This window comes from Lonchura striata, chromosome 5 (genome assembly GCF_050655825.1).
Source record: "Lonchura striata isolate lonStrDom1 chromosome 5, ASM5065582v1, whole genome shotgun sequence".
In the NCBI taxonomy this organism is placed as follows: Eukaryota; Metazoa; Chordata; class Aves; order Passeriformes; family Estrildidae; genus Lonchura; species Lonchura striata.
In genome coordinates, this window is record NC_140707.1 from 11,396,537 (window position 1) to 11,419,169 (window position 22,633).

At 41.0% G+C, this 22,633-nt stretch overlaps 1 protein-coding gene across 1 annotated transcript in view; it reads left to right on the top strand.

Annotated features, from left to right (window-relative positions):
* SPON1 (spondin 1) overlaps positions 1-7,380 on the top strand; it is a 189,691-nt gene extending 182,311 nt beyond the window's left edge. Inside the window, exons 14-16 of the mRNA XM_021527583.3 lie at positions 494-658; positions 1,920-2,183; positions 3,665-7,380. Of these exons, the coding sequence (XP_021383258.1) occupies positions 494-658; positions 1,920-2,183; positions 3,665-3,828 (593 nt within the window). The 3' untranslated portion in view covers positions 3,829-7,380. The remainder of the gene's footprint in view (positions 1-493; positions 659-1,919; positions 2,184-3,664) is intronic.
* Positions 7,381-22,633: the final 15,253 nt, after the last annotated feature.

Genomic DNA, 22,633 nt, shown 5'->3' on the forward strand with positions numbered 1-22,633 from the left:
TGTGTGATCAGCCAGCCTTACTGTCACTATTAATTTCTTACAAAATGTTACGTTTTCATCATAGATGGTTTAACATTTTTTTGGTATATTAAATATAGAAGTTTCACTTGTTAGACTAAATTAAGTTGACTTCCAGTTCTGTTCACTGCAACAATCCTTTTTTTTTTTGTTTGTTTACAGGAGTTATGATTGAAACATAGCTCCTTAAACTATTTATGCCCCAGATGCACTGAGACCCAGCAGATATGACTTAGATACAGGAAAAGATAGCAAAGATATTTAAATCAAGCAAACCTTTCAATTTAATATAAAGATTTCTCAGCTTCTTCAGCAGAACCATTCAGCTTGTGACAAGAAAGCTTAATTGGCTGGTGACAGATAAAACGTAGCACATTTTCCACCTGTATAATTTTCAAAATGCATACGTTCATCATTTATTTATAGTAAGAAATGGTTAATAATAAGGTTTCAATACCTTTTAATTTCCTATCAGATACCATCCCCTGCCTGCTCTCTCCCTGGTCTGAGTGGAGTGACTGCAGTGTGACCTGTGGGAAGGGAATGAGAACCAGGCAGAGGATGCTGAAATCTGCTGCTGAGCTGGGAGACTGCAACGAGGAGCTGGAGCAAGCAGAGAAATGCATGCTGCCAGAATGCCGTAAGTTTGGGAATTCCCTGGGAAGAGGAGGCTAATTATGTGTCAAAATCTATGGATCAAACCTCCAGCACCACTGCTTAGCATCACTTCTTAGATTAGGCAGGGTATCAAGTGTGCATTGTATAAAAAAATAAAATAAAATAAAATAAAATAAAATAAAATAAAATAAAATAAAATAAAATATTATTATTATTATTTTACACTTTCAGTGACTGAGAGCTGAAATACAACTCTGTCTGAAATTCAGCTTGCCCTACTTCACCCCATGCTAATTCCCAGTATTTCCATGGGAATACAGCTCTGCATGTTTAACACACTGCAGCTCCAGGCAACTCCCCAGTAGGAAATAAGTCAGAATTATAAAACGAGGTTTATCACTCAAATGCAGACTGTGTGCCAGGAAAGAAAGAAAGAAGGGTTGAAATCACCTGTGTGATTCTTTTAGCTCAGAAAGACTACAAAAGAGACATTTTTCCACCTTTGATACACCTCTGAATGTTATCACTTTGCAACCTTTGTTACTGGTTGGTGTGGAGGCAGCTGCAGAGATTTTTTTACCTTATTCCATTAAAATCCCCCACTTCTTGGGTAAAGCAAATTTCTAGTTGCTATTCAGTCTTTGTGAAGTGTGATAGCCTAAGGCACTGCTGAATGAATGAGATATGATTGCCTTTAGCATCCTGTTTCCAGCTGGTTTATGAGGTTTTATCACAAATTACATTATTTTTTCACAGAAATTATTGGTTAAAAAGGCTTTTAAACTGTAATGGCTCTTTCAAATAATGTGAAATATCATTTTGATTTTTATTCACTGGGGCTGTAAGTGTTAAGCAATGCTGAAAGATGAAGACGTTTAAGATAGAATGGTATTAGTGAATATGGCTCATTGCATAACACTGCCAGCAAAGCAAGGCTCAGATCTCAGAGGTAGCAAATTATTTTTAAATATAACTCAATTTTCAGCTTTTCATTACAAAACAGACAGATGGGTGGGAAAATCAAAGAAGGCACAGGAGAATTCTTTATATATTCTTTGTAATTTTAGTGATCTGCCAGCACCACTCTTGAAGAAGAAATCGAAGAGCGTGTCAAATCACACTTCTGCTAGAAATGGACTCAGAAAATTCTGACAGGCAGCCTCCAAACAATGGCTGAGAAGATTGGAGGCTTGAGTAGAGTCTATGTGGTTGGGGTGTGAAGATTCATCAGGCACATCTGTGTGGTTTTGTGTCATTTTTTTTGTGTTTCTTGTTGCCTGCAGCCATCCACTGTGAGCTGACGGAGTGGTCCCAGTGGTCCGAGTGCAACACCTCCTGTGGCAAGGGCCACATGATCAGGACGAGGATGATTAAAATAGAGCCCCAGTTTGGGGGAGCAGCCTGCCCTGAGACCGTCCAGCGCTCCAAATGCAGAGTCAGGAAGTGCCTGAGGGGAGCAGGGATGGAAAAAAGGCGCTGGAAGGAGGCGCGGGAGAAAAGGAGAAGTGAACAAGCAAGGAAGAATTTAGATAGTGAGCAATTCCCAGGTGAGTGTGAAAACACCTGGATAGTGGTTTTAGTGGTTTTCTGCATGACAGTGATGCCTTGTGAAGGCTGAGCTAGAGCAGAGGCTGGACAGAGGTAAAGAATAAAGCAGGGATTGATTCAAAGGATCTCCTCCATGGATCCACCTTGGGCAGCACCAGAGCCCAGCCAGGGCTGCACCCAAATGACCCAAAATGGTCCCAAAATGCACGAGCGCTCCCGGGGGCTCTCCCTGGGATCAGTTCTGCTCCATTGGCACCTTGGAGTTCATTGTCCCATTCCAGCTTCAGCCCAGGCAGCCCCATCCTGCTTGTTTTTCTCTCTCCAGCCCACGCTGTTTGTGCTCCTGGGCTGAGATTTGGATCATTTGTGTTGGTCTCAGATTCAGTCAAAGAGAGAAATGGAGAGTTTATATCCAGGCAGAAGCCTGGGAAAGAGTTGGAAAAGAATGTAAATAATTCTTTATCTCTCTTGTTGTTCACATTGTTTATAGTTAAGTTCTATCACTGTGTGTCAAGCACTCTGCACCAATGCTGTGGTTGTTTTCACTTCAGGACCAATGGAATTGGTCCTCACAAAGCTCTGTATAAAAGAGCAGGGTATTTTGAATAAATTGGAGTTCTATTATCCCAGCCTTCTGAGTCAAAATCTTCTCATTCTCATCCTGCCTTGACAGTGATAATTTGTCCTTGGTGCCCAGCTGGAGCAGGAATTGTTTTGTGTCCCTGCTCTGTGCAGAGAGCTCACCATCCCTTCATGGGAAGCCCAGACCCACCCACTAAAGCAGCACAGAAACTGAAAAATAGAAAAGCCAAAACCTGGAGCATCAACAGGAGTTTGTGAGCAGCTCCACCACATTCTGCGAGAGCATCTTCAGCACTTCAGTCAATAAAACAGACACTTGCATTGCTTGCCCAAAATCACCCAGCCTAAGCTTAGGGCACCATGGAGGAAGGCCCACATCTGTCCATATCCCAGCACTGAAAATATTTTAGATACTGCACACAAAAATGTGAAAAAGTTTAAACTTTACACCTGGCAAAGGACTGATTGCAGTTTCTGCAGATCTGGGGGACAATCTTTACATCCTGTTAGCTTCAAACATTTAAAATATTTGTTCCTGGATCCGCTGCTGAATTTCAAAACTGGACTCATTCCCACCTCAGCCTGATTCAGGCTCAGGCTGCTCCAAGAGATCTGCCCAAACTGCTTTTCCAATGGGGGACAGCATCATCAAGTACTGATTCCTCAAATCAACAAAACGTATCCTGTGGTATAATTCACATTATCTGGGTAGGAATTACTGCTGTGTTGTGGCTCATGCTTGTCTGACATTTAACAATTTCATAAGTTTATCTGTCTTTTGTAATGTAGATATTAAATTTCTTTTTACTTTTTCCAGTGTTTGACAAATGCAGCTTGGTTATACTTATCAGAAGTTTCTATGTCTAAAAACTTAACCAAATAACTTTTTTTTTTTCAGTTTGTAGGATGAAACCATGGACTGCTTGGACAGAATGTTCTACACTCTGTGGAGGTGGAATTCAGGAGCGCTACATGATGGTAAAGAAGAGGTCCAAAAGCACTCAGTTCACCAGCTGCAAAGACAAAAAAGAGCTAAGAGCATGTAATGTCCATCCTTGTTAACAAAACACAGGTGATGCACTCTGAGCTAAATGGAAAGTCAACCTTGGTTTGTTTTTTAGAACAACAACAACAAAAATATAAAGTGTATATTAGTTTTCATTTTTGCAGTGTGGTTTGCTTTTTAGTCTTGCTGGTGCAAGAAAAATATTTTATAAATATTTCCTCACGGATTTATGCTGAGAGTAAGTCTTTGCTACTCCAGCCAGCCCTTAATGCATAAAAATAGTGAAGTCATGGTGAGTTATTTAACTAAAATACAGACACATCTGTGGACATGGAATAGCCATATAGAAATACAACTTGTAAAGACATGGGATGCATGCATATTAACAAAATTAAGTTAAAGTGACAGAAAGTTTCATCTGTGGGAGGATTTCTCTCTAGATTTGATTTTGAAAATCCAAAGCAGTGCCTCTGTGATTACACAACTATGCCAAGGAGTAATGTCAGTAATGCTGGTTCAACAATATTAAAGGTGCATGTTTATCTTTTTACACTATTGGGTTAAGCTGATAATTATTATTACTATTATTATTATATTATCCTAAACACTTTTCCTCACATGGATGCTGTGGTCCATGCAAGAAGGCATTTTTTTCTTCAAAACTTAAAAAGGAAATAATTTTTGTGACTCAACAGTGATGTCTGACCACCACAAAATCACAGTCAAGACAGCACATAAAGAAAACATGCAAATATCATATGTGTACAGTCCATGCTGGGTTGATCCATTGCCTTTCAAAATGGACACAGAACTAGTAGAAATTGGTCCAGAGTGTTGCAACAGCTGTGCCACAGGATGTCTTCCACATGAGAGACACTAAAAAACTAGATTCAGTTTCACAAAGATCTTATTCACAGGTGAAGAGGGTTTATAATAAAACAAGAATGGTAGAGAAAAGGTGAGCCAGGCTCTCATGCACCCCTTAAAACTGAAATAAGCCTCTAAAAGGAAGTAATGACAGTCTTTTAAAAAAGCTGATTATAGATTTACAGTAGTGTCATTTATTCAGAGCATAGGGTAAGCTAAAAAATTACTCAGAGCATAGGGTAATTTAAAAATTACTAAATTCGTGAGAATTACCCATTTATGGATATCTTAGGTTAAATACCTTCCTTGACTATCTAAGTGATTAAAAAACTTCCTGAGATTAGAAAATACCTCCTCACTCTTCTATTTGCTATTTTACCCCATCTCCTGCAAAGTTTAGCTCCCATCCCTACACAGTCAGGTGTAATCAGGGAGATCCTTGGGCCCCACTTGCTATTGGAATACAATTATCTTCCTGTAATTCTATTTTCCTGTAATGATCCAACATTAAGAGGGGAAGGTGATGGGTTACCTTTTGGTCCAGGCAAGGCTGCATACCCCTTTGTCTCCTCTGAAGTAAGAGCAGTGCACTGAAAATAAAGACTGTAGAAACTGACACTTAAGCTTGAGAGAAATGAATGGAGAGAATTTTTTCTTAATGGTCTCTAAACCAGCCTTGAGTGATTTACTCACTTCCTTAACACTTGGTCACTACCCTGAGGACTTGGCAGCTGGGTTTTAAATATTGCTATGCACCTCTGAACTGTTCATCTTCCCCACCACCACCACCACCCTGGGGACCTTCTGTACCTGAACAGCTCGTTGGGCTGGTGGCATTAATTGTGGGGCTGTTCATCAGCATTTCTCCTCTGAACACTGCAAGGGCTGCTCAGGAATTCCACAGCCATCATATCCCACCCCTCCCAAGATATTTTACTGCTTTCTGCAGATTTGGAGTGAAGGAAAGGCCAGGGAAATAATAAAACCAAGGTCAGTGTGAACCCTCTCCTGCTGCTGCTCAACGAAATGGGTGCACACCCATAGCCGACCAAGCCAGGAGAAAAAAGAATACAGCAAGATTTATTGCTAAAACCAAACATTTTACATTTTGCACAGCTTGGCTCATTTAACAATATTAATTCAGATAGTTTGCCTCCTTGTGCCTGTTCAAAAATTGTGCAGTTTATGTCTCTACAGCACTGCCATTACAGCATAGCAGCAAGACTGTTTCTCAGTAATGCATTTAGGACCTTACATTTCACTTTTATGACCAAAAGGAAAGAAAACTCAATGAAAATAAACAGTGGGATGATATAGGTACTGGAGGAGTGACCATCTGAGCATATTTTGGGGGAAGAAACTGCAGAGAAGGACCACAGTGATCAATGCCAGGAGCTCAGCCAGGGCAGAGCCACATTTCTGGCTGAGCTGGCAGAGGGTGTCCCAGCTGAGGCCATTCACTCAGAAAAGTAATCTTTGGCCATAAAATGTGTGGCAGAGGGCTTTTAAAGGCTTTGAAGGATCTGTGAGCCTGGGGCAGAGGGAGCAGAAGTTTCTCCTGAATGGAAAAAATTTGCTGAGTTCAGGAACCAGATTTATCTCATCAACCACTTGTTCAAGCTTATCTTGCAAAACCATGCCTGTTTCAGCAAATAATCAATGAAACCCAGTGCTGTATTTTCATTTTCACATTTGTTCCAGTTCATGAAGCTGTTTTGTCTTCTAAATACTCCCTTTGCCAACGGCCACATAGTCCAAATACACTTATAGAAAACACACAATACCTTTCTGAACTTGCCCACAAAATTGTCCATTAAAGCAATCTGGCATTCCTTTCTCTGTGTTTCTTACTAATTTGATTCTCCAGATGTTTTTTTGGGTTTTTTTTTTTTTTTTTCTCTCTCTCTCTTTTAGAAGGCTGTTCAGTGTGATTTCCAGTCATTTCTCTTAGGCTCATTAAAGTTCTGAATGTTGCAAATTGCTTTTCCCCCCACCTTGTTAACAGATGAAATGACAAGGTAATTGCACCGGGTCAGAAATGTGTGACCACTCCTGCTTATATTCAGCTCTTCACACTTGTTTTTCTGTTGAAACGTTTGACAGATCTCGTCTTTCTTCTGACTTGATACATGAGAAACATTTAGGCTTGTTACATTTTGTAAAAAAAAAAAAAAAAGAAACACAAACAAAAACAAATGAAGGGAAAAAAAGAGGTTGATTTTCTATTCAGAACAAAAAGGAAAAAGCTCTGATATACAATATGTCGAAGTCTTGTTACTGTAAACTTTCTAGTAGTGTAATAGGCACTGGTTATCAGTCAATAAAAATAAGAACTGTTATTGTTCTGATGTCCTGAATAATCCTGCTGAATTCAAAGCACAGATGTCACACCAGTTTTGTAGACCTCAACTGCCAGATTTTAGCATTGTGAGTACCTTTTTTTTTTCCTGATATACAAATGATAGAATCTTTACACATAACAAAGAAGGAAAGTTAGGAACTTAACAAATGTACAGTAAGACTGTTTGTGTGACATATGAGTTAAACAAAATTTTGATTGCATTTTTAGATTTCCTTTGTTGTTTTTGTTTGCTGTGGAATTATGAAAAAGCTACCATGAACATTTCTTACCAAAGTCTTGTGTAGATGTTTTGTAGCTGTCTGCCTAACACATTGTTATTATTATTATTTTTATTATTATTATTATTATTATTTTGGAATAAAGACATCTTTACTATGAATTTTACACTTGTATGAGATTCTGTTCAACTAATATGATTATGTACACCAAAAAAACATTTATTGGTACAACTCATGTTCTTATTGACATTTTACTCCTGTTCAAGGTCACAGGCTATCAGGAGTGAGTAGATTTTATTAGAACCAGTCGTTCTTTCTACTTGGAAGTTGTTTGCATCAAGGTCTTTGTCAAAGAGTTTGTTGTTCTTTTGAAATCACAGGGGAACTTAGGAACGTCCCATAATGTTTTTGTCAGTTTTTAATAAAAGAGAAACTATTTAAAAGAACACATTTTAAAGCCTCGTGGTACCTCAAAGGAAAAATGGTTAAAAATAAGGTCTAAAAAAGCTGGAGATTTTGCGAAACTTTCGACTGATCTTTTGTGCTGCTGGAAAAGTGTTTTGGGACAGTGTGGGTCCAAGTGTGCCCAGATAATTACCCAGAAATTTTGGAGCTGAGGGAGGCCACACAGCAATGCTGCTGCTCTAGAAATCCTGATGTTACAGAAATTGTCTGTAACATTTGTGGCCAGCTAAAAGCAGCCAGAGCATCAACAAAAAATCTGAAGTGTAACCAGGCTGAGGGGAAGCTGGAGGTAGTGACTGAAATATGCTGAAATCCCTGAACTGCTCGTTGCCACATTTAAAGCTCTTTAGTGTTGTTTGCTCCACTTGCAAACCCATTTAATAATTTTATTGCAGCACTTTCAGCCCTGGGACTCAGGCACTTCATGCAGTGCAAAACAAAGCAATTCTGTTGAGCTGAAAGGTGCTGGGTTCTGTCTCCCCTGCTTTCCAAAAGACAGAAAAAGTTGTGCCATAACTTGTGGGTTCTCTGCTTCCTTTTTCCACCTCTGTCAGGGTTGGGATTGAAGGCTCTTGAGACAATAGTTCACGTTCAGATTCAGGGGTTTTTTCTTTCTTATCAATGTTATAGCCTCACTGCCCTGAGTTCTGCAGTCTTTCATTAGCACTAAAGGGTGCCTATCTCTTGTTACAAGGTTTTTTAAGGCTAAACTATCCAATTAAGAAATGACACCTAGATTATTTTTCCTTTTAACCCAAAAACTGATCACTCGAAACCTGCAATGAGGGCTTTTCTGTCCAATCCCAAAACATCACCCAAACCCATGGAGAAGAAGGAAAAAGAAGGTGAAGAAGAACAACCAGCCTCCATCCTAAACCCTCCATCTTGCTTTGTATTTATTACTATGTTCTATAACCCCAAACTCTACCTTCCCACCCTGTGATGTCACACACTTCTATCCAAACTCCACACCCACAGTTCTGTCATTCTATTTTGGAAGCTTCTCCACGGCCTCAGGTCAGTGCAGAGTTCTCCTGGGGGTCAGTGCCTGGGAGCACAGAAAGTCTGCAATTCTCAGCAGCCAGGGTTCCAACAATAGCTGATGGGCACATTAACTGCTCAGCAGGCAAGAACAGTTTTCACAGGTGGTCTAGGTATCCTAATGCCCCTAAAATGTTAATGCTGGCAGCTCTGCAGCCTCCTCTTCCTCCCTGAAGCCTCAGGAGCCCCAGTTGCTCTGCCATCAGTAATAGACTGGCGAGCACTGAGACAGGAGAGCCCTTCCTCTCTGTGTCAGCTCCACATTTGCACAGGGAGAAGAAATCGAGCCTCTCACAACTCAACAGTTTGCTTCCTTTTCATAGCAGGGTATTTTCAGAGAGGTGTTTTAAATGATATGTTTTAAATGATGTGTTTTAGGTACATTTCAAAGACCAAGAGCCTCACCCCAAAGCAGCTTGGTGTGTACCAAACCAGCTGTACCTAAAGTGCCTTTTTATCTGAAAAAGAGAGAGAGAGCATGTGCATATAAAGGAAAAGAGCAAATCTGGCTCTATAAAAGAACCTTTCCAAGCAACGCTCTCTTTCCCACTGATGCTGCCAAAAATATTGTGGTATTACAGGAGAATACACAGGAGTAGCCAGTGGCACTGCAGCAAAGTCCCCTTAAGTAACTTTTCCAGATAGAACTAATGAGGCTGGGGTTAAGATTTATATTTCTTCATGAGCCTTGAGCCAAGGGAGCTGGGCCAACAGCTGATAAAAACAGAAATAATAGATCCCACACTTTCTATGGTATCACATATTACTTTATCCACATAAATCAGAAATTAAAAGCGAAAAAAACCTAAGTATTTTACTTAGAGTATCCTTAAGACCACTTGGGCAGTGAGGGAACCAAAGCATTGTGTAGAAAATATGGAGTTAGATTCTAAGTAAAAAAAAATTGAAAATGGTCTATGTCGTGATTTCAAAGTGCATAAAAGGTTATGAATGGTAAAATATAATTTTACAGTACTTACATAAAAAGACACACAGAAAACAAGGTGCACAAGTATAGAAACAGTGCTCCCAGAGCAAACAAGCAGCTATACTATTTAAAAAAAATCAAAATATTTGCACTCATTCTCAAATATCTTCACTGAAGGAAAAGAAATTTTTGTCAATCTACTTGCAAACATAGAATACTATACTTTTTTTGCTATGTTTATATAGATACACACTACACGTTTTTGCTACGTTTCTACTTCCAATTTACACGCGCCTTAAACGTCAGAAAAGAGGATAAATATCTGTAAATGGTTCGTCTCTGGAGGACACAGCAGCGTACAGAGAGGAATCAATGCATTCACACATAAAAACGGCCTGAAATGTCTTTACTGGAGAAATAAAATAAAATCCCACTAGATGGCACTGGAAGCCAACACAGACAGCTGTGTTTGGGTTAAAAAAAAAAAAAAAAAAAAAAGGAAAAAAGGAAAAATCCCAAATAGAACCCCAAAAACCCAACAAAATATAAACGCCAAGTAAGCAGAGTATCTCCATGGGAAGGGACTCTCAGGCCCTAAATCAGAATTTTTGTCTCTGTAGCTGCCCACTCCCTGCTAACACCAAGGGCATCAGTGCTGCTGGAATCTTGTCCTAGCCTTCCTCAATTGGCTCAGAAATGCTCAGGGTGCCTGGGAGGGGATAGGGGGGGCAGGGAAAGGAGCCACAGGAACACTGGTATTCTCTGCCACACCTGTCCCCTGCTCCTCCAGCCAGGCATCCTCACCTTCCCCTCCAGGGAAAATAAAAGGGGTTTGTCAATCTTAGAAGCAGAAATCCTCCAGCCCAGGCAGAAGGAGAGAAGAGGCCCAGGAATTCAAACATTCCTGCAAGGGAGGTCAGGGAGAAGAGGTTTGAAGGCAGCATCCCTGAGTTTTTGTGCCAGGGTGAACGGGAGGCCTCAGGTTTCAGCTTTTCTATTTTTCACATTCTGTGCTGCTTTAGTGGGTGGGTCTGGCATCATATTAGGAGATGCTGAGCTCTGTGCACAGAGCAGGGACACAAAACAATTCCTGCTCCAGCTGGGCACCAAGGACAAATGATCCAAATCTCAGCCCAGGAGCACAAACAGCGTGGGCTGGAGAGAGAAAAACAAGCAGGATGGGGCTGCCTGGGCTGAAGCTGGAATGGGACAATGAACTCCAAGGTGCCAATGGAGCAGAACTGATCCCAGGGAGAGCCCCCGGGAGCGCTCGTGCATTTTGGGACCATTTTGGGTCATTTGGGTGCAGCCCTGGCTGGGCTCTGGTGCTGCCCAAGGTGGATCCATGGAAGAGATCCTTTTAATCAATCCCTGCTTTATTCTTTAGCTCTGTCCAGCTCTAGCTCAGCCTTCCAAGGCATCAAAGGCCCCAGTGACCCAGGGGACATGAGGGTGGAGCCAGGATTTTTGAGGTCTGGAAAGGAGGAAAACACCTTGGCTGAACCCAGGGTGGGAATTTCAGATGAGATTTTGAGGTCACTGTGACTCAGAAGTCACCTTGATGCCTGGTTTCTTCTCAGGCAAGGTTTCCAGCACCTGTTATAGTTGTGGTGACATTATTTTACTCCCTGATATTGTATAAAGATAAGCATTTTTGAGGTGGAAACTCTTTAGAACTCCTAAAAAAAGCTGAACAACTTGTTACAGCCTGTGCACAGAAATGCAGCCCCAGGCTTCTCCTGGTTAATTTAAGTGCAATGGGCAGCTCCATCACACAGTTCTCCTACGTACACAAAATCTCTTCTGTGTTCAGATTAGGCAGAGCTTACAGGTCTGGAAAGTTTGTTTGGGTTTTTGTTTGGGTTTTTTTTTGTTTGTTTGTTTGGCGTTTATTTGTTGTTTTTTTCTCCTTAAAAATCCTGTGGGATTCACTGTCTTTGTGGAGAGCTACACAAGAAGAATTCCTGTGTCATGTGTAATGATGCCCACACCTTTTACAAATGGCAAAGTACCATTTGCCATTTATCATAAATAATACAAGAAAAAAGAAAATCTGCAACACTTATTTCATCCAGGTCATATCCAGAGCCAAGGGAGGCAGGCAGCATCAATTCCCTGCCCTCCTGTAAGCAGGACTTGCAGCACATGCTGGAATGTGCTCCATCAAAAACATCCCAGCTGGAACCACACCAGGATGCACCAAAGGCTGGGCTGTGTCCCAGCAGAGATTTCAGGCTTAGGACAGGTACTTGTTCAGTGTTCCCTGAAAGTTTTGTAGCTCTGAATCAGAAAAGGGAAAATAAAACTTCAAAAATTAATCTTTTTGGAGATTAAACAAAACCTTAGAAAAACTTCATATGGGAGTACCAATTTAGAAACATTTTTGCTGCAGCTGAAATTATAAAGTTTAAATGTATTATTTAATTTCACATGAGCTAACTGTTTCAAAACAGCTTTTTCTCTTTTTTCACACTAAAGTACATTTTAAAATTAGAATCATCTTGTGAGTCAAGAAGACAAGGGCCTTGTCTATTTTGATGTAATTTGAAAAAGTTTCAGCATGAGTCACCAAACAAAGCAGAACATTTGAAGCTCTTAATCAAAAAAAAAGCAATCATTAAATATTAATTTTTCCTGTTTTTGTCAATCAGGAAAAAAATTACAATTTCAATTTTCAATAAGAGCAACAGGTACTCATATTATTCCAAGTACCTATTGACAAACTATTTCTACTTTGTAAAGACACTGCTCTGCCTATTAAGATACGAATTTTCACTGGTGATTACAACACACAGTACTCAAAAAATATTCCTAACACTTTTATTTTCTTATTTTAGAGTTCAAAATATAAAATATAACTTCTGGCCAACTCCGTATTCCTTTAAAATAATAGATTTCTCACCAAGATTTCTTTTTTCAGTTTCTGTATAGACCATTAGCTGGAAATGTGGGAGGCAGAGAACATCCTGCCTACCACATTTCAACAAGGGCAAAGTTGTTGAAACAGTAATTTGTGAGCAGAGCTGTGCTTCTATAAATTCTTTTGTGGCTGTAGGGATAACAGGACACCTGGGAAATCAGTTTGAATCACAGAATTTGCTTTCTTTCCCATTGCTAGGAAATAAAGTGCTGCATTTATTCTAAGGTACTGTTAAAAACTAACAAACAAACAAACAAAAAAAAAACCAAACAAACAAACCCACCAACCAAAACCAGACTGGAGCTTGGTATCTCTCTTTTCTATAATTTTAAATACATTCATAATTACTTGTTTGCCTTGCTGAAGAAGTTTGCTCTCAGGTGAATTTTTCAGAGCTTTTCATTTCTGGGGTGACCAAACCCAGAACAGCTTCTTTAAGTGGGGACAACTCCCTCCAGACGCACCATTGGTGTGTTTAATTCATTCCAGGAAAAAAAGATAATTGCAATTAATACTTTGGATTCCTTCAAGTGGCAGCTTGGAGCTGTTTCCAGAAGGGATGTGCAGACAAACCCTGAGTGCCCAGCCCAGGCTGGGGCTCTCTGAGCTGCTGCAGCGCGGCTGCAGGCGGCAGCATCCGAGCAGCTTCCCAGCACAGCATCCCTGCTCCTCCCCAGCCTGCCACGCTGCAGCAGAGCTCGGCCAGTGCTGGGACATCAGCAGCAGCAGGCAGAGCTGCCCGTGGGACAGCAGAGCCCTTTTGGCATCGATGGTTTTGGGCTCGGCCACACAGAGCCAGGCACAGCGAGCGCATGGGACGGCGCCAAAGCTGATGGGGCTCGGGCAGGGCAGCCCTTGAGACTCCTGCTGATCACTGCTCTGGCTTGGAACTGACTCCTCACACACCCTGAAGGGCCCCCATCCCTCCAGAGTCAGGTTTCTCCTCTAATTAAGACAGATCTCTGCTGCAAAGTCACTTTGGTGCACACCCGAAGAAGAACCCCAACTATTAAAAGCCATCAGTGTTGTCAGCTCAATCCGTAGATGTGTGGTCCAAAAGAACATCCCTGCAACAGGGGATTCAGGCATCTGAAACCTCTTGCTGTGAGGATTTTGGAAGAGCCAGGCCTCTCAGAAGGCATCCCATAAATAACAGCAGGAAATGGATTGCTCAGCCCTCAGTTTTCAAGCTGCTCCTTTGGGTCTTTTGTCTTCCCTGAGCTACTCCTGCTGGCAAGAAGGGATTGTGGTGGAGCAACTGGGAGCTGGGTGACAGAACTACAGAAAAGCCACAGCAAAGAGCAGTGTCAGCAGAGCAAACTTTGCTTGTGATACAACAAAAGCTGTTCCCTCTTCCCTCCCCTCAAATCCAGCAAGACCAGAATGCTACAAAAGCAAGAACTAGGTTGCTATGACTACTATAAATTAGCATCAACACTTTCCCTTAACACTTCCCCTCTTCAAAATCTAGTTTCTGATCATAGGAGCGTTAATCTAAAATTTTATGTCATGGTACCAATTTAAAACACATGTAGGATTGTTCAGGCATTTCAATAATTCATTTAAGAGAACATAGAAACATGAATTGTTTATGTTGGAAAAAGCCTCTTAGATCATCAGTCTCTGCTCACAATTAATTTTTTACACCCCACCATGCATTGTAGCAGAGGACTTAGGATTTAGCAGGGAGAATATATTTGTAAAGGACTGTCAGCAGTTTCTTTTCCCACTTTTTTTTTTGCCTGTCGGGAAGGGGGTTGGATCAGGCATTGTTCTCTGGTATGTAGATTATGTAATGGGTCTTGACAACTTTCTTGTTCACTATATATTTCTTCAGTGTAAATAATAAAAATAATAATAATAATAACAATAATAATAGTAGTAGTAGTAGTAATAATAATAGTATCTGAAAACCTCTGCAGAAAAGGATCCTTCCATGTAGAAAACAGGACTGACAAAGTGAATTGGTCATGCCTTCTTCCCCAAACAGGGTTAAGGATATGCATGTTTGGAATCCTGTTAGTAAATTGCATTACATTATCTCTGTTTGGTACAGTGAAATTGCAAATTAACCCACTTTAAAAGTGGGTCAGCTCCCATCACCTAAAAGATCAGCACTGTGTGATCAATCTTAATATGGTTATCAAGTAATCTGCAGAAAAGTGCTTGGCAGGCACTGCACTCTGACTCCTGCCCAGGGCTCCTGCTCTGTGATTAATGGTTCTGCTATTCCCCATTTGAGTCCTGAGAAGTTACACCTGTCCACCACTTAGGCAGGCTTCGTCTGGAATTCATGGAACCACTAAAAATTACCAAAAGCCAAGGGAAAAAAATAGGGAAAACGTTCTCTGTACTTGCAGGAAAAGTTGCTTGAAGTTCATGTTTCAGACTCACTCTGACATTCATATCCTTCCAGTGCAACGCTTTCCAGATATGCACAATACTTTTACATGTACAACTCTGAATTTATCTTCTCCTTATCATTAAAGGTGATTTTTTTTCTATTATATTATTATCCAATTTGCCAAAAGAACAAAAGTCTATTGTCTAAATATCAGACTAAGTTAGGCTGCAGCTGGCTGGTAAATCTGTGTAATATATGAAGAGTGGATATCTGTGTGATACTATTTATTTAAACCATGGATTTTTGCCCCATAGTATTTTCTGGGGAGGTTTCTGGCTGAATCCTTGTGGATTTACTGCCATATGTGAGCCATCTCTTTTGACTGCTGCAGTTCCTCTTGACACAGAAGGCCAGCAGCAGGCTCTCAGCAGCTCAGCATCTCAGTCTGCCCTTTCAGTGGGGTTTCTACATGACAGTGGCTTCATTTTGGATTAAATGCAGCTGTGAATATTGTTATTGGTCAACATAATTATGAAATAGCTCCTTCAGCTTGTTGTTTCACATCATGAAATGCCAGGAGGATAAGAAGGCTTAATGGCCTTGACACCTCCTTGTTTTTGACTGACTACCAGTCCACCCCACCTGGGGACATTTTTGGGGGTTAAACTGGGTTCTGGCCACCACTTGGGCTTAAAATGGAAGCAAAAATGGAGGGGCTGTGCATCCCTGCCCTGGAGCAGAGACAAACTGGGGCAGTACCAATAGTCTTGAACTGATATTGCAACAAAGCACCTTCTGTGGCTTCAACACCTGGTAGGCAGCACCCATCATGAAGAAAATGAATCATAAAGATGCAAAACATAACTCCCATATAGAATATAAAAGATATAAATATATAAAACTTCCTTATGAAATATAATTTCCATACTAACAAAAAACCCAGAGCTGTTTGCTCCATCTACCCCAGCATTTGCAGTAACAATGGCAATGAACAGTGCAAGGACAGGAACAGGGAGGAGTTTTACCTCACAATTAAATTCTGAGGCATTGTATTGCTATGCACAGCTGCAATTTGTTTTGTTTTCCTGACAGAGATTGTTTCCTGATAGATTTTTTCCCAACAGCTCACTGGCTGATGGTGCCACATGCTGGCATTTTACAGCTACAGCCACACAGAGGGCAGAAGAGCCTACACGTTCCCTGTCCTCCAAAAAGCCCTTTTAGAATAAACAACGAGATGGTTCAGCACTGGAAAAAATATTTCCTCCAAAATCTTACCAGGCAAAATAATGGCTGGGTGTTCTCAAGGTAATTTTGGTGTTTTCTCAGGCCACACTTGGGTTAATGCTCATCTCCATGAGTCTGTGGAAGCCAAACTGCTCAGCAACTTCAGCAAGATTTCAGTGTCCAAGGGGAAATAAAGACCATTTCTTGTGCTATCTTTGTTCTTTCAGAAACTCTTTAGAGTCTTCTCTTATTGTTTTTGGTTTTAAGATTTGAAGAAATGTTAATCTACCTCTCTGGAAGCCCTATAAAACTGAGTATATGTCTGGCTGCAAAAAAAAGTCAGCAGAAAATGTCTAAAAGCATAACATTCACATGGCTGATACTTAACTTTTCAACAATTTTGTAATTCCTTATCTCTCCAAGTTACACATTTCCCGCAGCCAAGAGATGACTAAAATGATTTAACTGCATTTCACAACTTTGCAGATAATAACTGAGAACAGCAGGCAAAATTGCAGCACAAAAAACCCCAAAAATTTTTCCTCCCCTCCTCAACAGGACTTTTTTCTCAGCAGCTTGCCATACAAAATAAACAAACCTTCCCAGTACAAAAACCAGCACGAATCTCATGACTTTTTAATTGGGGCATGTGAGGGGTTTGTTTTGCTTATCTAAATCCACTTCCATGGTTTTCATGAAGTATGAGTTCCCTATGAGAAGCTCTCCCTGGAACACTAAAGGGACTTTCCTTGGAAAAGGGGGGTTCTAAATGCAGACAATTGGTCCTGTGTGGGAATCCAGGGCTTCCCTCTGGCTGCCCTGGCTGCCCTGGGACCCTGGCAGGGCTCAGGAACCCCCCTGGACAGAGCCCCCAGAGACACTGGCTGTGATCTCTGTCCATGGAAAAGAGTTTTCAATCTTATAGGATGAATTACAAGCTCTGAGTGTTTGATAGAAGTAATAATTGTGTGGCATGGGTGCAAAAGTAAAATTTTAGGATTCTAGATGAGGGGTCCAAAGGGGACAAGATGGAGGAAATTGGGTGTGCCTTGTCCTTTTTCTCCTTCTTCATGCCCTCCATGTTTCACTGTGGTGTTGGCATTTTTCTGTTGGTTCAGGCTGGGGACACACTGTCCAACGTAGGTGACAGATATTGGCACGTCCTTGTAAATGCAGCCCAGGGAGTTTCTGGTATTTAATGTTTGTAACATCCCACTGAGGGCAGAGCCCCACACGCTGCCCTGCAGGACAGAGCTGGGCAGGGCAGCAGAACATGGTAGAGATAAACAGAATAAACAACCTGGAAACCAGCACAGACCAATTATGGCTTCTGCTTTGGCAGGGGGCTGAGAGACAGAGACTTTCTACAATCTCAAAATCATCAATACCACAGATTCTGACAGTCCTGCAGGATTGATTCCCAAGAATTTGGAGGTAAAATAGGTGGGAGAGTTTTACAGTGAGCCAGAGGGAAGTTTGATAAGAGGATCCGTGCTTAGTCCTGAAAGAATTTCCTACCAAGGTCGTTGACACAGAAATTAAGAAAGAGAGAAGGATAAATAAGAGAAACCTTTACCTGCCTGTTCCAATGAGCATTTTTTTTGTCTTTCCTGACCAATGAGCAAAGGGAAAACCTAGGAGCTTTGTAAGAATGAATAAAGGGCATGCGTGCTAGAATAAAAACAGGTTTGAAGCCTGAAAATGGAGTGCGCTGTCTCTGTCTCAATTATGGCAAAACTTGCAGAGGTGCAGTCCCACCCCTCCCCTGCCACCAGGTGTGGCTCCCATCGGAACCAAGGCAGCTCTTTGGAAGGAGGAAGGGGAAGGATGTGCTGGCAGAAGGGAGGAAGCAGGAAATCCAAGCAGGAAGCCCATGGAGCAGGTGCAGCTCCCCAAGCTGCTCTCCCAGGACTGAGGAAAAGGGCTGGGATTGCAGATTCCAGGTGGAGGAAGGAGAAGCTTCCATGGAGCAGCCCAGCAAAGAGCGAGGCTCCCTCTTCCCAGCCCTCTGTTGAGCCCAGGATTTGAACCATCTGGGCTAGATCCCCACAGCAATAATCTAATATTTTAGTTGGCCATTAAGTTGGAAACAAACAGCAAAAAAGGGAAAAAGTGTAACAAAAGCCAAAGAAGTGACAAAACAAATTTAAATGGCTGGGGAAAACAGAGTACATGCATAATAAAAATCATTTTAATATCTCCTTGCACCAGTAATTTGACAGGCAAAACCAAGGATGACTCAGATATTTTTCAAAAATGATTAAAAATGGAGATGTTACTCACAAATCACTTGATTTTATTTTTCTAGAGAACCTTTGGCTTTCTCTTATGTTATGCACACACTTCATACTGGGATGGCTTTAAGAAGCACAGCAGAGTACTGAGCCTTCCCATGTTCTGCTTCTATACCATGACCAGTTTTGGTGGCTACAAAAGGAGTTTTCATAATATACCCTTAAATTTGTAGCTACTAAGTGGTTTTGGTTTTTATTTTGTGGGTGAGAAGGGTTATTTCTTTACCATTTTTCCAAGAGAAGGTAGGCCAAGAGATCTTATTGTTCTTCTATATTCCCATCCTCCTCCCATCCCAGGACATTTCATTGTCGATATTGGACATTATATTTTTGTTGTTCTTGGAGTTTTTGTTTTGTTTTCTGTGCGGGGGTTTGTTTGTTTGTTTTGTTGTTATTTTCTGTCTGTGTTTGTTTGGAGTTTAAAAGCTCCTTAACTTCAATATCACAATGAGGTAAAAAACGTTTGGCCTCATAGCAAAACTTCTCTGACCCCAGTGGAAGACCAGCAAAGATCAATCTATTCTACAGCATTCTTTAAAAAAATAAAAATAAAATATCACATAACTTTCACATAAGTTGTAAAGATCCAAGATATTGGATCCCACAAAAACCAAGATGAATTTTAAGGTACCTTCTAATCCAAGTCATTCTATGATCCCACTAAGTGTTAGAGAATTGATTTGTAACATACATTTCTGTTTTTTGCCATCTCTGCTCAGTCTATATTTTAACCCAGTATATTTTGTAAACATGTTAAATTGTGAGCCAACGTAAAGGATTTAATGGCCCAATAGTACAAAAATCAGCCATTCCAAAGCAAATGGGAAGTGGAAAGAAGAAGGAAACACTGGAAAGGTGAGAGTCTATGGAAGGAGGTGCTGAAGATGTTCTGCTTTAACAAAAAGTCAACATTTCAGGCCACCCACTCCCTGGCTCTGACCTCCCCTGTCTGACATCAACCTGCAGCTGTGGCAGGATATATTTTTAAGCTGTGCTACAATGATACCATGCAATAACCAAACCCCAGTAAATTTGGTTCTTGTCGTCACCAATGAAACAAAATTAGATTTTATACCAGACAAGAGCTTTTAACCCAGCCAGTGATGTGATCAGAGGAGAAAGGAGAGAATAAATCTTGGGCTCTTCAAATGCAACAGATCTAAGTATAAATTTTGAGTGCCTTAAAAGCAGAACCACAGCTTACACTTTACTAGAAAAAGTTGGGAGAAGGGAGAATTATTTTCACAAAACAATATCAGCATTACACTTTACTAGAAAAATAGTTTGGAGAAGGGAGAATTCTTTTCACAAAACAATATCAGCATGGAGACAGTATAATCCTGGAAAAGGTAATGGGGGAGCACAGAAGGAATAGCTAATATTTCTACCACAAAAATGCAGGTAAGTTATTCTTCTGGTGCCTTAAATTCTAGATAAAAATTGATTCTATCCATTTGTCTCCTGGCATATTCAAGCAGCAGTGGGTTCATCTACTTCAGTTTCCATCACTTATAGTAAAATTTTCTCCTCCTGCAAAGAATTCAGGTGCTGCAAGGGCAGGGGAAGAGAAGGGAAGGATTATGCTAAAGGAATATACACAGTTGTAAAGATTTCATTTTCATATCCATATAAGAGCATAAAACAAGCACAGGAAAATAACAGAATCTGAACCACAGCTGCTTTATTTACATCCTGGTGTTGTTTCTCCTGTGAGAGTGGTCCTGATGCATTCCTCATCTGCTCCACAGATCATTTTAATTAAAGCATTAATAGATTTCAGATTGTCAAAGCCAGAGTATCTATATCCAGCCTCTGTCAAAGTCTGTATCTTCACACACACACGCTCCCATATGTTTTGTTCAGCCTCTTACTGAATTAATCAAACGTCACTGCTAATGGCTGGTGTTAATCAGCTGCATCCATCAGGGTGCTCACCAGCCCTGCCACAGCCCCACGTGCAGCTCACATCTGTCCTCTGCTGCCACGGCTCCTCTTTGTCACCTGCAGGAGATGCAGCTGCAAGGCTCAGGCACTGAGCTGCCAGCTTTGGTGTGATAATGGCAGAAATTTCACCTTTGCCAAATCCAGAAACGTGGATTTTGTAGCTGTCAAAAAGTACCCAGCTACTCTGTCGTGTTTTCCCAGCTGTTGTTCCAAGGAAGTTGTGTTTTCTCTCTAACCCTGAAATGTCCCTTGCAGGGCTACAGAAAAGTTCAGATTATTATTTTAATATTTTTAAGTACATGGATTCCTCACATTACACACATTACCCCCATTTCCAATACAATTGGATTTTGGTGGGTGATTCATAGAACAGTGGCTTCACTTAGCCCCTTTGAGTGCATCCATCATTTTGGGCAGGATCATAAGCAATGGTGCCTCTGAAAACCTAAATAACATACTCATGAAACACTCATCTGTTATGTACATGTTTTCCATCCAAATTGCTTCACCAAATAACTCATGAAAGCCTTTAGTAGAGGGAAATGATGAGATTAAACATGATGCTTTTTGATACACTTACTCCCTTCCATCTCAGAAGAGCAGCACTAGCTAAAGCCATTCATTTTGTCTAAAGGGATCTCTATAATGCTTCATCTGCTAAACAATTTCATTAAATTCTCCATCCCTGGGAGAAATGAGGTGCAATTTAAAGCAGCCAGGGATTTTGACTGCCCTTATCACTACAGGGGTGCAGCAAATCCATATTTATTCAGCCTAACATCTGTGAGATGATCTGTATGTTACAGGACCTCCCAGGATGTGACTCATGAGGCTGAACTCGTGAAGAACAAGGTGCTGTCCTCTCACCACTGCCATTTGTCACAGCATTTGAAAAATGCTGCCCCAAGCCAACAATAATTACAGCTGCACAAAATGAAAAACCATTTCAAACCAAGATGCCCATGTCACCACCACATCTCCTGGTTTGCTCTTTCACACACACCCTGGTTTCAGAAGGCTGGAGAGGAGATGAGGCAGCTTTCATCACACCAGGCAAATTAGGGAATCATTTTCCTGCCAAACTGAGAATGTGGAGGTGGAAATCTCTCTGCTGTGGCACGAACATCCAGAATTCTGGCATTACCAGCATTTTCAGAGGCTGATATGCTCTGAAAAAAGCAGGTTATAATGTTGTGTAAGGAAGGTTCCGGAAGTACTTGCTGATGGTTTTTGAAGGCAGTGTTAAATATTGTGACTTCCATAGACAATATAGGAGTAGACGAGTAAAAAAATCTCCAAAAATCATGGTGTGCTGTGCATACATCAGAAGTTAAATCATACTTGACTGTGAAGATACGGCATCCTTCAGCTCATAAAGCAGCAGGAAACAATGTGTTCTGGAAAAAATAATATTTGTTGGAAACCCAGCTGTCTGTCTTGCATAAAATGGGTTCAACACACACAGGTGTTGGCCCTATAAGTGCCAAGGGCAGGATTGAACACCCCAGAGGCATTTTTGGCATCAAGAAAGTTCACACTCCCCTTGTAGCACCCAGTCACTTTATCCAGTCCTTTCATCAGCTCATTCTCCTGCTTTGCATGCAGCACTTTGGGAGGCAGCAGAGGGATCAGCTCCCCACGAGGAGGCTGCTGGATAGGAAAACCTCTGCTGCAGAGAGCATCTGTGGATCAGAGAAGGGAAAAAAGAACTCTGCCCCCTAGTTATAATCCCCTCCAGGGTTCAAATATTCTCACACCATTGTTGCAGGGCTTGTTTTGTTGTTTGTTTTTTTTTTTTTTCCTTCCCTTTCTCTCTGTAAATCAAATGCATGGTTTCATCTCTACTTCCAGTTTGAAGTGCACAGAATGCTTTCATGATGCCCACACAAACATTTCCATACTGAATATTTAAATACAAGAGCAATATCCACATCAGTCATTACAGCCAACCATGCCCTCATGAGGATGCACAGCACTTTAGAACACAGCAAACAAAGTTTCAGCCAAGCTTTATAAAGGATGGAAATGCCACACTGGAACAAAATGTAGTTTTATTGTAATGAATGCCCTTGGCAGTAAGATTTAACCAAATCCTGTATCAGTCAGAGATGCTCCAAGGAGAGCACCCACATCTTCAGCAACACCCTGACTGAAGCAACCCTCTCCCATCCACCTATAGACAAATGGCTCTTTGATTTGAAATGTAATGTGGCTGCACAACTGAGCATTAATGACCCAGAAAGCATTTGAA